The 14,014-nt window shown below is 41.9% G+C and overlaps 1 protein-coding gene across 2 annotated transcripts in view; it reads right to left on the bottom strand.

Annotated features, from left to right (window-relative positions):
* Window positions 1-14,014, bottom strand: part of ACAD11 (acyl-CoA dehydrogenase family member 11) — a 219,130-nt gene that overhangs the window by 187,958 nt on the left and 17,158 nt on the right. For both annotated transcript variants that reach the window (XM_073630360.1, XM_073630361.1), the window contains exons 3-6: window positions 8,286-8,411; window positions 7,980-8,141; window positions 5,446-5,610; window positions 3,172-3,319 (exon numbers count right to left, since the gene is read on the bottom strand). In XM_073630360.1, coding sequence (XP_073486461.1) covers window positions 3,172-3,319; window positions 5,446-5,610; window positions 7,980-8,141; window positions 8,286-8,411 — 601 coding nt within the window. The remainder of the gene's footprint in view (window positions 1-3,171; window positions 3,320-5,445; window positions 5,611-7,979; window positions 8,142-8,285; window positions 8,412-14,014) is intronic.

Here is a 14,014-nt window from a genome sequence, read left to right as displayed (position 1 = left end):
AAGCTGTCCTGCATACACGCGGTCACACCAAATTCCGACCGTCCAGAACGCGGTGATGTACAACACGTACAACGGGACTAGAAAACGGAAGTTCAATAGCCAGTAGCCAATAGCTTCCGTCTCGTACTTGCTTCAGAGCATGCGTCGTTTTTGGTGCGTCGGAACAGCATACAGACAAGCGTTTTTTCCGATAGTAATTTGTTCCGTCGGAAAAATATAGAACATGTTCTCTAAGTCCGTCTGAATTTTCGACAGAAAAAGTCCGATGGGGCATACACACAGTTGGAATATACGATGAAAAGCTCCCATCGGACTCTTTCTGTTGGAAAATCCGCTCGTGTGTATGCGACATAAGTGCCCATACAATAACAATAAGTCATAAGGTACAGCTAAACAGCAGCACTCACTGACAACAAGGATACAAAAATATAAAAAAATACAATTAAACAAAATATGTTGCCCTCTTCCTCTATAATAATCAAGGTGAAAACCACTTAATATAAATATTCACATATTTGCTAAATAATACACAAATAATTTATAAAAGCAAAAGTTAAGTGCAACCCAATAAAGTGATAGGTGAAAAATTGTCCAAATAAAGAGAAAAAAAAACATAAAACCGTAAAGTGTTGTCTTCAGTGCTCCAGCACCTTCACACACATAGTTGCTTACCAGAAGCTTAGACCTCATAACATAAGAGGTTTAACAGCGCTTTTATAAAATCCACACTGATCCCCGATGGATGGACTCTCCCTTCAGAGGTCTCACAGTAGTGATGTCCAGCATACTTTAATACCCAGCATGGAGGAAATACAAGAGGAACTTCAGAGTGTAGTAAATGAGCACACCGTTTACTGAAAGAAAGATTTGTACTTAGAAAATACAGATACGATTCTAGCACTGTGCACAGCTCATCTGAGCGGGCATGATGATGTCACCACTAAGCTCTTCCCAACACATTTCCTCACAAGGAATGTCATTTAGGGGCACAGGAGTAGCAGTGCACTGGCGCTCTGGTGTTTAATAGGCTACAGATTCCAATCCAAGAGGGTGCCACCTTCACTTACTATTCTACGATTACATTAATCACATGATCCTTACACGTAAACCCAGGCATTATCTCTTAAATACAGTGGGGCAAAAAAGTATTTAGTCAGCCACCAATTGTACAATTTCTCCCACTTAAAAAGATGAGAGAGGCCTGTAATTGTCATCATAGGTATACCACAACTCTGTTCTCCACTCATTACCTGTATTAATGGCACCTGTTTGAACTTGTTATCAGTATAAAAGACACCTGTCCACAACCTCAAACGGTCACACTCCAAACCCCAGTATGGTGAAGACCAAAGAGCTGTCGAAGGACACCAGAAACAAAATTGTAGACCTGCACCAGGCTGGGAAGACTGAATCTGCAATAGGCAAGCAGCTTGGTGTGAAGAAATCAACTGTGGGAGCAATAATTAGAAAATGGAAGATATACAAGACCACTGATAATCTCCCTCGATCTGGGGCTCCACACAAGATCTCACCCCGTGGGGTCAAAATGATCACAAGAACGGTGAGCAAAAATCCCAGAACCACACAGGGGGACCTAGTGAATGACCTGCAGAGAGCTGGGACCAACGTAACAAAGGCTACCATCAGTAACACACTACGCCGCCAGGGACTCAGATCCTGCAGTGCCAGACATGTCCCCCTGCTTAAGCCAGTACATGTCCGGGCCTGTCTGAGGTTTGCTAGAGAGCATTTGGATGATCCAGAAGAGGATTGGGAGAATGTCATATGGTCAGATGAAACCAAAGTAGAACTGTTTGGTAAAAAACACACCTCGTTGTGTTTGGAGGAGAGAGAATGCTGAGTTGCAACCAAAGAACACCATACCTACTGTGAAGCATGGGGGTGGCAACATCATGTTTTTGGGCTGTTTCTCTGCAAAGGGAACAGGACGACTGAATCGTGTACATGAAAGAATGAATGGGGCCATGTATCGTGAGATTTTGAGTGCAAACCTCCTCCCATCAGCAAGGACATTGAAGATGAAACGTGGCTGGGTCTTTCAGCGTGACAATGATCCCAAACACACTGCCCGGGCAACGAAGGAGTGGCTTCGTAAGAAGCATTTCAAGGTCCTGGAGTGGCCTAGCCAGTCTCCAGATCTCAACCCCAAAGAAAACCTTTGGAGGGAGTTGAAAGTCCATGTTGCCCAGCGACAGCCCCAAAACCTCACTGCTCTAGAGGAGATCTGCATGGAGGAATGGGCCAACATACCAGCAACAGTGTGTGACAACCTTGTGAAGACTTACAGAAAACGTTTGACCTCCCTTCATTGCCAACAAAGGATATATAACAAAGTATTGAGATGAACTTTTGATATTGACCAAATACTTATTTTCCACCATAATTTGCAAATAAATTCTTTCAAAAATCAGACATTGTGATTGTCTGGATTTGTTTCCACATTTTGTCCCTCATAGCTGAGGTATACCTATGATGACAATTACAGGCCTCTCTCAACTTTTTAAGTGGGAGAACTTGCACAATTGGTGGCCAACTAAATACCTTTTTGCCCCACTGTATTTAATAAACACATTTCTAAAATAAAAAATAATCATATTTGTGTGGTGCACTCCAGCTGAGATCAGCACATCGATGATGCACCAATCTTGGTGCATCGCAATGTTTCTTTGTTGTTCTCAAACAGACATCTCATAAAGTTCACTTGCTGGCCGCTTGATGTTAGGCACTGGATTGCCTCACACTTCACTGTGCTGAAAAAAAGGTACTGCATGCAGTACTTTTTTTCAGCACACACAACGCCCACACACCACCGCAATGCAGTGCTGTAAAACTGGCAGGTGAAACTATATATCGCCAGTAAACCATGGAACTTCAAAATAACGGCTAAACGTTTATTAAAATGATCTAACCACATCGGTAAAGGTGCAACTTTTGGGGTCATGCTGGACCCCTTTATCAAGTATGTGATGTCACATTACTGCTGTGATGTGATCACTTCAATAAACATTTGGACATTATTTTGAAGATCAATGGTGTGCTGGTCATATACTGTTTGCATCAATCTGTGCTTATTTTGGTTTGTGTTTCAAAGTATTGGAACCACAGGCAAGCAGGCAACTAGCATTTTAAATGGTGATCTACAATTCTTACCTTCAATATCAGTAAAGGATTTCTCACCAACATGTCCAAAAAAGTGTACTTCTCGAGGCCAAAAATAAGGCATAATAAAGTAAGCCAAGTCAGATATAGGATTTCCAATTGTGGACAGTTCCCAGTCCAGGACAGCGATCACACGAGCCTAAAAGACCAAAAAGAAACATCAAGAAACGTGCTAGAAAAACATAACAAAGTAAATGAGATGTTTGTAGTCTGTACTAAGTATTGTTTAACACAGCTGAACATATGTGCAACCTTTTTTTTTTATATTTTCAACTAGTTTTTTATAGGACAAAAATTTCTGTTTATCTATTTACATAGCATGTATGTGCTGTGGGGAATAAATCAGGTAACACCCCACTAATAAAGCATGGAGAAAACAGCAAGTGAAAAATAATGTAGGAAGAAAGGTAGATTAACTGCTTTAATCCACAGTGTTAGTTAAAGTAAAAAGAGTCTACAGCTGTCTATGCCCTGTGTGATATGTACTCCTGAGCCCTGCATCCTGTGCTATATGCATTCCTGAGAGCTGCACAATATGTACTCCTGAGCCCTGCCCCCTGTGCCATGCGCACTCCTGAGCCCTGCACCAAGTGCGAAACACACTCTTGAGTACTGCATCATATGCAATACGCACTCCTGAGCCCTGTACCAAACACACTTCTGCACCCTCTCTGATATGCACTCCTCAGCACTGCACAGTACTCAATCCGCATCCCTGCACCCTGTGCGCAATGCACTCCTGGGCTCTGACCGATACACACTACTGAACCCTTCACTTTGTGTGATACCCATTTCTGAACCCTGTGCCCAGCAGAAAATGCACTCCTGAGCCCTGTACTCTTTGCCTATTTGCTGTGTATATATATATATATATATATATATATATATATATATACACACACACACACACACTTTTTTTTTTTTTTTTTTTTTTTTTTACAAAGCTATTATACTATTTACAATGACATTTTATGTTTATCTTTTTAACTTTATCAAAATGTTTTGATGTTTTGATGTTATCCTTTGATTTGTTATCATTGTGCCATCCAGCTGATCTGAAGGTTTGGAAGACCGTAAGCATAAATCTATGTGCTAATTTACTATCATACATGCAACACTTTAATTTCATAGGGGAGCACAAATTTGATCTAATCAGGGCATAACTTAAAATTGGTACTACATCTGACCACTGCATGGGGAGAATTTACAAGATAAAAACCAAAGGGGGGGGGGCAGTGTCAGGGCTGGGCTCAGCCCTTCTTTCTCAGAGCTAGCCGCTCACCTGTCGGCTAATTGCCAGCTCCTATCTCTCCACAGTTACTCAGCTGTTGATGATATCCTGCCCGTCAGTCCTGCCTACTTAAGCCATCCAGCTCAAAGGATCTCTGCCTTCGCCTTGGACAACATCACAGGGCCTATCTCCTACGTTCCTGTTTAAAGACTTGCTTTGCTGACATCCCTTCTGGCTCCAGATCCTGTTTGCTGTTCCACTACATTTATCCCTGACTTTTGGCCTGGCTGACTATCCATTCCAGTTACTGAACTTTGGCTATGTTTTGACTATGTTTGTTCTTTTTACTTTTATTATTAAGCAAGTGTGATTTAACTGTACTTCTGTCTCGGTCTGATTTTATGGTTTCTGACAGGGGGGGAGGCACTATCCCAAATAATATTAAAAGGTATACTAAACAATCAATAAATACATAAACAGCAGTGATGCCCACCAGTTGCCCCTTTAAGGTGTAATAACACCACTGGAATAAACAAGAACAACAAAAGAGGAGGTGCTTATTAAAGAGGAGCTGGAGATTAATATTACATTTGCAGTCCCAATGCAAGGGCAAGTTAAACAGCCTTATTTCCTATTGCTTCAGTTCACATATGTGCTTTGTTGAAGCGCAATAGGACAAGTTGCAATTTTGTACAATGCATTGAGACCGACACTCTATAATGCAAAGGCCTGAAGCACATGAATAAAATAAAAAAACAAAAAAAAAGCACTGCAACACAGTGTGGTGTGGTGCAGTGCATCACGGCATTATTTGAGAACACGTGCGCTACGGTGTGAATAAACACCTAACTATGTACTAGCTTGTAATACCCTGGAACAGGGCTCTATTTACTACAAGTAATGATTGGTGGACTGTCATGCCATTGTGATGAAATGTTGAAAAGTTTTACTCATACACATATTATGCATGTTTTTTTACATACTCAGATTCAAGATTACAACATCTTTTTTTTTTGGTTTACAAAAGTATTTACCTCAGTGGGATGGAAAATTATATTGTCAATCCTAAAATCACCATGGACAAGGCACTCTTCATTGTCATTGCTTGGCAAATTATTCATAAGCCAGTCAGCTAACTGATTCATTTCAGGGATATCAGTGTGTGCAGCCCGGTCATACTGCTTCTTCCATGTGGTTACCTGAAATGGATTTACAGAAAGTAAGCCAGCGTGACATACAATCAGCTCTTGAAATAGTACATTTGCTGAATGTTGAGGTCAGGTATAAAATAAGAGTAAAGTGATGAGCAAAGTGCAAGCTTATATACACTACTGTTAAAGCCTAACTTCCCCCAATAATGAAGAAAGGAATCTGGACAGCCGCACTCCAATAAAAGCCTTTCTTGTAGCAGACAATCAAAGTTGATGTAACAGCAGAAGCAGGGTAAGATAGCTGATGCGTTTCACAACATCATAGCTGCCTAATGCTAGCTATGATTAAGCAACGATGATGTTATGAAACCCGTCAGGAATCTTAGCCTGATTCTGCTGTTACATGAACTTTGATTATCTGCTACAATAAAGGCTTTTATTGGAGTGTAGCTGTGCAGATTCCTTTCTTCATTATTGTTTGTGCTGAGCCAGCACCTGTTACTTCCACACTGAGGAGGGCGTCACTTTAAGTTTACCACCTGCAGCGGTTCACCTTTTTAACTTCCCCAAATGTCAAGACAAGGACCCAAGGCGAAAAGGCCCCTCTTTCCCCATAAGCTGTGAACTACTTTGGCAACACAATAATAATCACATTACTTCACAGTCCCTAGACAGCAGGCGATCCATTCGCTGGAATGTGGGTGGGCATCTCTTAGTGGCAGCCAATTTCATCCTGATGACATGGCCACTTGTCCTGCACTGATTACAGGCCCTGGAGGGGTGGCAAAAAGACCAGTGGGAGACTAGCACAAAAGTGACCTCAGTGAATAGTCATAATCACCAGAACCAGCAGAGAGGAAGATTGCAGTAACATCAACAATGCTCTGTATTAACCCACTCCCTTACAAAAATAAGTAATAGAGCAGTGGTTGGAAAGAAATGTTGATTATTTTTACTTTGCTTGGAGAAAGGCTTTAAATTAAGATAGCCTTTAGCTGACATTGCATTAAAAAAAATAATTAGATTAAGTTTACAATCTAAATACACATAGAATTTTGTAAAGTAAGTTAAACATGCAAAAAATATTACCTGTGTTGTGTTTTTTTTATGTAGAGAGCTTGGCTCAACCTACTTAATATTGTTGGTTTAATTTTGCTTTCATATAATTTAATATTGTATATGAATATTTAATATTTACTATTTCCAGCCAGTAGATGGAACTCCCACTTCATTTTCACATGTGTGTCTGACTAACTTTAGCTGCTTTGATCAAAAAAAAAAAACATTATTTATAGGACTTCATAGCTCAACATCAAATTACATACTGTATGAGTAAAAAATGGCTTCTGCTCCTTCCCTTTGTTAATCTCAATAATGTGTTGGATTAAAAAAAACAATTAAATATTGAATAAGCATATTTCATATTTACTATTTTGAGCCAGCAGATGGAGTTCTAGGCTCATTTTCACATGTGTACCTGACTACCTTTAAACGTTTTGCTGAAAAAATAAAAACAAAAACTACAAGCACTACTGTATGAGTTGAAGGAATGACTCCTACTCCCTCAATACTTTTCATTGAACTAGCGAGAGAGAAATTCTCAAAGAAAAAGGATTTTTTTCAATGCTCTAAGTGTCCTAAGTGCATTTTGCATTGAATATTTATTTTTAATACACAAAGATATATAAATCAGTATAAACCAGTATAAAAAAATCCATTTAAAAACTTTTAGAGCTTAACAGAAATATTGAAATTGATCCAAAAACACTCCTATATTCACACCCATGCATTTTTTTTTTCAAATAGGTCCTTAAAAAGCCTTATGCCGCGTACACACGACCGGACTTTCCGGCAGAAAAGGTCCGACGGAATCATTTCGTCGGACATTCCGATCGTGTGTGGGCTTCATCGGACTTTTTCTTTCTAAAATTCTGACGGACCTAGAAAAAGAACATGTTTAGAACATGTTTCAAATCTTTCCGACGGAATCAGTTCCTATTGGAAAACCGTTCATCTGTATGCTATTCCGACGGACCAAAAATGACGCAAGGGCAGCTATTGGCTACTGGCTATTGAACTTCCTTCTTCTAGTCCCATCGTACGTCATCGCGTTCTAAACGATCGGACTTCGGTGTGATCGTGTGTAGGCAAGTTTCAGTGGACCTCCGTCGGAACTCTGTCGGAAAGACCGTCGGAGTTTATTCTGATGGAAAGTCCGGTCGTGTGTACGCGGAATTAGTGCAAGAAAATAACATACTGTACCAGCAGCCCAAAGCACAATGCATTCATCTTTGTTTAGTTGCCTTTCTTTTGTGTGTGTTAGAGTGCCATTTAGAATGAATTATAATGGACGTATACCACATTAACGACATGTGCAAAGGTGTGAGGGGCCCTTATAGCATACAAGTTCTCCTCACCTGTCTTTGACAGTATCCTTTTCCTTTTCCGTACCCTGTAAGATTTAGCTTGTGTATGTTATATGAATGGAGCCTGGAGAGTGTTTCAATGAGAGCAACATACAGCGCTGATCTCTCTGCAGGGAGGATATTGGTGAGAGTGGTATCTCGGAAAATGCGACCCTGTAAAAGGAAAATTAATACTAGTTTTAATAAGTTGCAAAAAATTTACTAATAGAACAAAAAAGACATATTCACTTAATAATAGTAGCACTTTAATAAATCAGGTACAGCAACATAATTGTATACTTGTGTGACTTGGCTAACCTCCACATGTGCCATCACATAGAATTCTGTTCCAATCACTGTAACATCATTACAGTATAATAAAGTCTTCGGTACCGGGAATCCAGTGGCAAATAACGCTTTTTGTACTTCATATTCACGTTCAATCTAAATAAATAAAAAACAAACTGTCATTCTTGGTTTAATGCAAAATCATTAGCACAATCATTTACAGCAGCGGGATAGTTAGAACATACACTGGCAGCATGACATTATCTTAGAGGAACTGATCTCTGGAAGTGGTGTCCAAAAAACAGGCAAAGGACTAGTCACTGGTATGGTGTGTGTGGTCTCCATGCAGCTGATCTTTTCCCCATTACTGACCTACAATGTCTTGATCTTCACTGTAACTCTGTGCAGAGGAAGGGCTTTGTTTGCTCATATCAGAGTCACAGTAGTAATATCACCAAATCTCATGAGACTAGCAGTCAGATGCAGCTGTGCCTTAGATCTCACACTACAGATATACAGTTATAAGTAGGGTTGCCACCTGTCAGGGATTTACCCGGACTGTTCATGTTTGGAATCATATGTCTGGGTTTCAGACCACCTGAAACCCGGACACATTATTTAGACCAAACTATGGCTTCGCAGCAGGGTTTCTGGCTGTAGTTGTGTAAGGCAAGAGTGTGTGTTACACTTTCTTTCACACTGCCCAAAGAGCTTTGTTCCAAACAGCCTCTGGGTCTTCATTGAACGGGAAGCATCTTTTATGCGCTCCTGGGAAAACATTTTTTTTCTCTGGATCTGCCCATTCCTTTTTGATGGCTTCCGAGATTACTGAAATTCGGGGAAAGTGCGACTTTTTGTTTCACTAAGCACTGCGTACATTTGATCACGCAGTGATAACGCTTTCTTTTCTTCACCTAAACCCAATCAATGTTGCATAGACTGCTTTCAACAGACTGTCTACTTGTTCTAAGGACAGTTTGTATATCTTGAAGGTGCATCTTCTGCCCCTTCCTCGTACTCTTCCTCCTCCTCTTCCCTGGAGTGAGAGTTTGGAAAGCTCCCCTTGGGTAGGAGGACCAGCTTAAGCCTCCACCGCTGGGATTAATTGTGAGCCCTGAGAGGATCTTGAGGTAGTTGGCTGACTCAGGGATGGTGTTGTAAGAAAAGAGCAAAAAGATTGGATAGTAGCATCTAGCTCTTTCTTAACTGAGGCGATTAAATCGCTGCATGCAGAAGAAGCTTCTTCCTTAACTAAGGAGTCAATACAAATTTGACACAAAGTCTTCTTCCAACCCTCAGGTAACTTCGTTTTACATGAGGGACATTTCTTTTTGATTGTTGGATCAGAGCTCTTAGCCTGCCAAAAAATGACAAAAAGAGCACAAGAGCATCCCAGTGAGTCAAACCTGCCTCCTAATGGGCTCACGACAGGTGCACAGGTAGTACAACAGCCAACTCCCTGTGCCCAGACAGACCCCAGCCACCAGGGGGAAAGAAATGGAAAGAGAGAGGCACCACAGTATACAGGGTAAACCCCCCATACCCCCTTACCTGGGCCTTGCTGGTGCCTTTGCCTGTCCCACTAGCCGCTGCCACAGAGTCCATCGTGGTGCTGCGTCGTTTGTGGCTTAGAACGGAATATAGGCACCGGGATCGCTAGTCTCCTCTCCCCCTGTGCAATTTCCGGCGGAAATGATGCTGCACCTGTTCCCCGGTGCCGCCCCTTGCCGGATACCTAATTTCCGGCCAGCCAAGTCTCTACTCTGCCACCAGAAAGATGGCGGCGGCATGTAGGGGACATGCTGGGGAACCCTGCAGACGGCTGCTACCGCCTAGGAGCGGCCCCAGAAACAGTCAAGCTCTCTCTGAGCTGAAGAGGAAGAAGAAGCCCACTGACTAGCTACCCTTGGTTGCGTGTGGGAGGGGCGGACTCTCTGGAGGCAAATAGGTATGGTGGATTAGGCAGTCTGGCCTCTGAGGACAGCACCTAAGAGACCCTGCCTCCCACTAGGTGTTCCCTTGCCGGAGGAAACACAAAAACTGACAAGCTGTGGGGAGAAGCCTCCTTTTAAAATTTGGTGGAGTTGGTGTTTCCTGTTTCCTAGTGGGTGGAGCCACTTTCTCAGGTGTTGTCCTGAAAGACGTTTAGGGAAAAAAAGTATCGGTAATCGGCGTACGTGAAAAAAAAGTATTGGTACTAGTACTCGGTCTTAAAAAAGTGGTATCGGTGCACCCCTACTTTTTACTATCCCTAATTAGCCCTCATACAAGAATAAAATCTGTGAGAGTTTCTTACTGTTCGCTAGGCCAACATTTCTCAACCAGTGTGCCGCAGCACACTGGTGTGCCGTGAAGAGTCCCCAGGTGTGCCATGGCAAAATGACCCCCAATATAGGCAGCTATCTGATGTCTCAACTACTGCTGGCCACTCGGATAAGCTTTGTTATTAAAGCAGTGCTGGTCCGCTGTGTAAAGCTCACTTCCCGCTGCCACAGGCACTCGGGAAGATGTGCGGACCATGCAGGGCTCCCAACCGCAACTTGCCAACCGATTACGTCATCGGTTGCTATGGGAGGGTCGGGCGCACGCACTGCTCTCTGTGACGTGTGAGCCATGGGTGCCAGAGTGACACTGTGTGACACAGTGACACAGTGAGGAGACAAAACAGTGAGGAGACACTGGTAGAGTATTTGTACCTGTCATTTTCAATGTGTAATAGTTTTAATTGCAGGCATGGTGTGCCAAAAATGTACTACATAATAGAAGTTTATGAAAAACCACATGAAAACCGCAGGTACCCTGCCCTACACCTGCACTGCGGCCAAACTGCACTATTGAAGTATAGTTATTATTATCAATAATAACCCACATAGCCCATATATATTATATTATACTTTAAAAAAAAATCACAATTCCTGCAATGGAATGAGTCAATGTGAAAGTGCCTTAATTGTAACAAGTGTTTTTTTTTCTTCCACAAGATCGCAATTCGTAGTTGCAGATTTGAAATGGTTTGCCGGGGTTATGGCTGAAGATATCAGCCATAACTTTGGTATTGTTTTTTACAGCCAGTGGCTGGCTTTCTCATGCAAGCGTTCCAAGTGGCTCTTGAGCCACTGGAACACTTTCAGAGGCGGCGGGAGGGGATGTGCCCCTCTACCACTGTCTCGCCTGAGAAACAATCCAATGATGTGGCCGGCTAGTCCCGGAGGTGATGAAAGATTAGATCTCCTTCGATGGCCTTGAAGGAACGGAGCGACGTCATTACGATCCAGGCTGGAATTAAACAATTTTTTTTTTTTTTAAGTAAAAGATTACATTTTTTTAAATCTTTTGCTTTAAAAGGTAAAGAAGAGATATGAGGTCTTTTTGACCCCTCATTACAGAATACAGAACTCAGTGACTACAAACTACTGAAAGGTCTAGCATGGATCGCTTTTTGCAAAGAAAGGCTCCAGTACCCAGCTCTGCTTCAGAGCCATCAACTTAATCATCCACAAGTACCTCAGCAAAGAGGGTAGTGGAGCAGTGTTGCCAACCGCCAGTATTTTTACTGGCAGCCAGTAAAAAAACAGGCACTTGTCTCCTGCCAGTAAATGCCAGTAAGAGGAAAAGGTTGCCAATAAAAAAATAAGGCTGTGACGCTTGGCTTGGAACTGCGCATGCGCAGCTCGATTACAGAGGCGGCCGAGACTATCCAAGTGCCTGCTACAGTGTGTTTGGGCGGTACGGGCAGGGGGTGGGTCTGGCGGAGGTGGTGCCTGATCGTGTCATGTGATGTCATGATGCAAGGGAGCCAAGCGGAGTGGCCAGAGCCTCATGTGCAGGTCTGCGGGACGGGAGCAAGACAAGCAGGGAATGGGACTGTCAGTGCTGTTTGGACTGGATGGGACTGAAGAAACCACCTGGCATGGAGAGAAACTGTCACTGTGACTCAGGAGGGAACGTGTTGGTGATCTGTGCTACTGCACGCTGCTCAATTTCATGTGTGTGCCTGTCCATTCTAAATTCCTGCCCTCCTGAGTCCTGTCCCTGAGCCACTTACTTACTAAATTGAAAATAAAATAAGAAATATGCTTTTTGCTTTAATATCTACCTTAAATCACATCGCTAATTGCATTTTGTACTTGTTTGTAGCCTAAATACTTAAATTTGCACTTAAAACTGTAGTTTTGTAACTTTTGGAAATGCCAGTAAATACTTGGCTGTGCCAGTAACTTTTGGGTGTCGTATCAGTAAATTTCTGGTAGGTTGGCAACACTGTAGTGGAGGCCGGCATCAAAACAAGGAAAAGACAGTATGATGACAGATACCTGTCATATGATTTCATCTGTACAGGGGTTTCATCATGCCCTCTCCCTATGTGCCTGATATGTGGTATGAAATGATCAAATGAAGCAATGGTTCCAAGCAAACTTAAAAGACACCTGAAAACAAATCATCCATCACTAGCCAGCAAGGGACCAGAATATTTCATTCGTTTGAAAAGTCAACATAAACGACAGAGCAAGTCATGATGAAGAGTGCAAAAGTGTCAGAGAAAGCACTGGAGGCTAGTTATTTAGTGGCCGAGATAGTAGCTAAAGCTAAGAAGCCACACACAATTGCAGAAACAGTCATTTTGCCAGCATGCACAGCTATTGTCAACAAAATGCTTGGCCCACAAGCAAAAAAAAGAAATTGCAAAAGTTCCACTGTCTGACAGTATGATTGGAAGGCGAAACAATGACGTCTGCAGATTTTTTTTTTGTTTAATAAGTTTTTATTAAAGAAGAACAAAGCAAAAGTATACAAACATTTCAAAATAGAAACATTCTCACATATACAAAATAATAGTTTCCAATACACACATAATACAATGGTTCGGTATAAGGCAATACTCCAATAAGTGTCTCTGGAGGCCTACTAACTGACATAGTGATGTCCGCCTAGTTATTGGATTCCTATTATGTGAGCAATTGAATCCAAACTCATTTTGAGAAAACACATTGCTTTGGTTTAAAAGGTTAAAGAACGGAAAAGAACAGCAACTAGTGAATAGGAAAATTGAAATGATAGAGAAAAGAATAAATGAGAAAGAAAGAAAAACAAGGAAAGTATGAAAAGAGGATAATGAGAAGAGGGGAAGGGAGAAGGGTTGCTGGCATGCACTTCGATAAATTTAAAAAGGGTGGAGTGTAAGGGACACTCAATAAATGACTACTTTAAAGTGATATATTTAAGGGGTTTGCGTTATGAGGTCCTTATAGGAGGAGGTGGACTGAAATTTTATCCAGGGATCCCATGTTAGAGAATGTTTCTGGGAAGTACCTCTAATATTGTGAGTAATGCTCTCCATAAGGTGTACGTTATCCACCATTTGTAGAAAAACCTTTATAGAGGGGGTTGTTTGTTGGCCCCATAAAGTGGGAATTAAGGCTTTGGCGGCGTTTAGTAAATGAGGAATAATTGAACGTTTATATAAATGTACGGGAGTTTTCGTAGCATGGAAAAGGACAGTCCATGGGTCATTAGGTATATTGACATCCGAGATCTGTACAATCAGATCGCGAATGGCATCCCAGTATGGTCGAATGAGTGGGCAAAACCACCACACGTGTGCATGAGTAGCCTTGTTCACACAGTTCCTCCAGCACAATGGGGAACTGGCGGGGAACATTTGATGCAGTCTAACTGGGGTGTAACGCCACCTAGTGAGTAATTTATAGTTGACCTCTGACATTCTGGAGGCAAGGGATGAAGTATGAGCTAATTGTAGG

The sequence above is a fragment of the Aquarana catesbeiana genome, linkage group LG05 (genome assembly GCF_042186555.1).
Source record: "Aquarana catesbeiana isolate 2022-GZ linkage group LG05, ASM4218655v1, whole genome shotgun sequence".
In the NCBI taxonomy this organism is placed as follows: domain Eukaryota; kingdom Metazoa; phylum Chordata; class Amphibia; order Anura; family Ranidae; genus Aquarana; species Aquarana catesbeiana.
The sequence above is the reverse complement of the archived record's forward strand: the minus strand, read 5'-3'. Positions and strand labels throughout refer to the sequence as shown.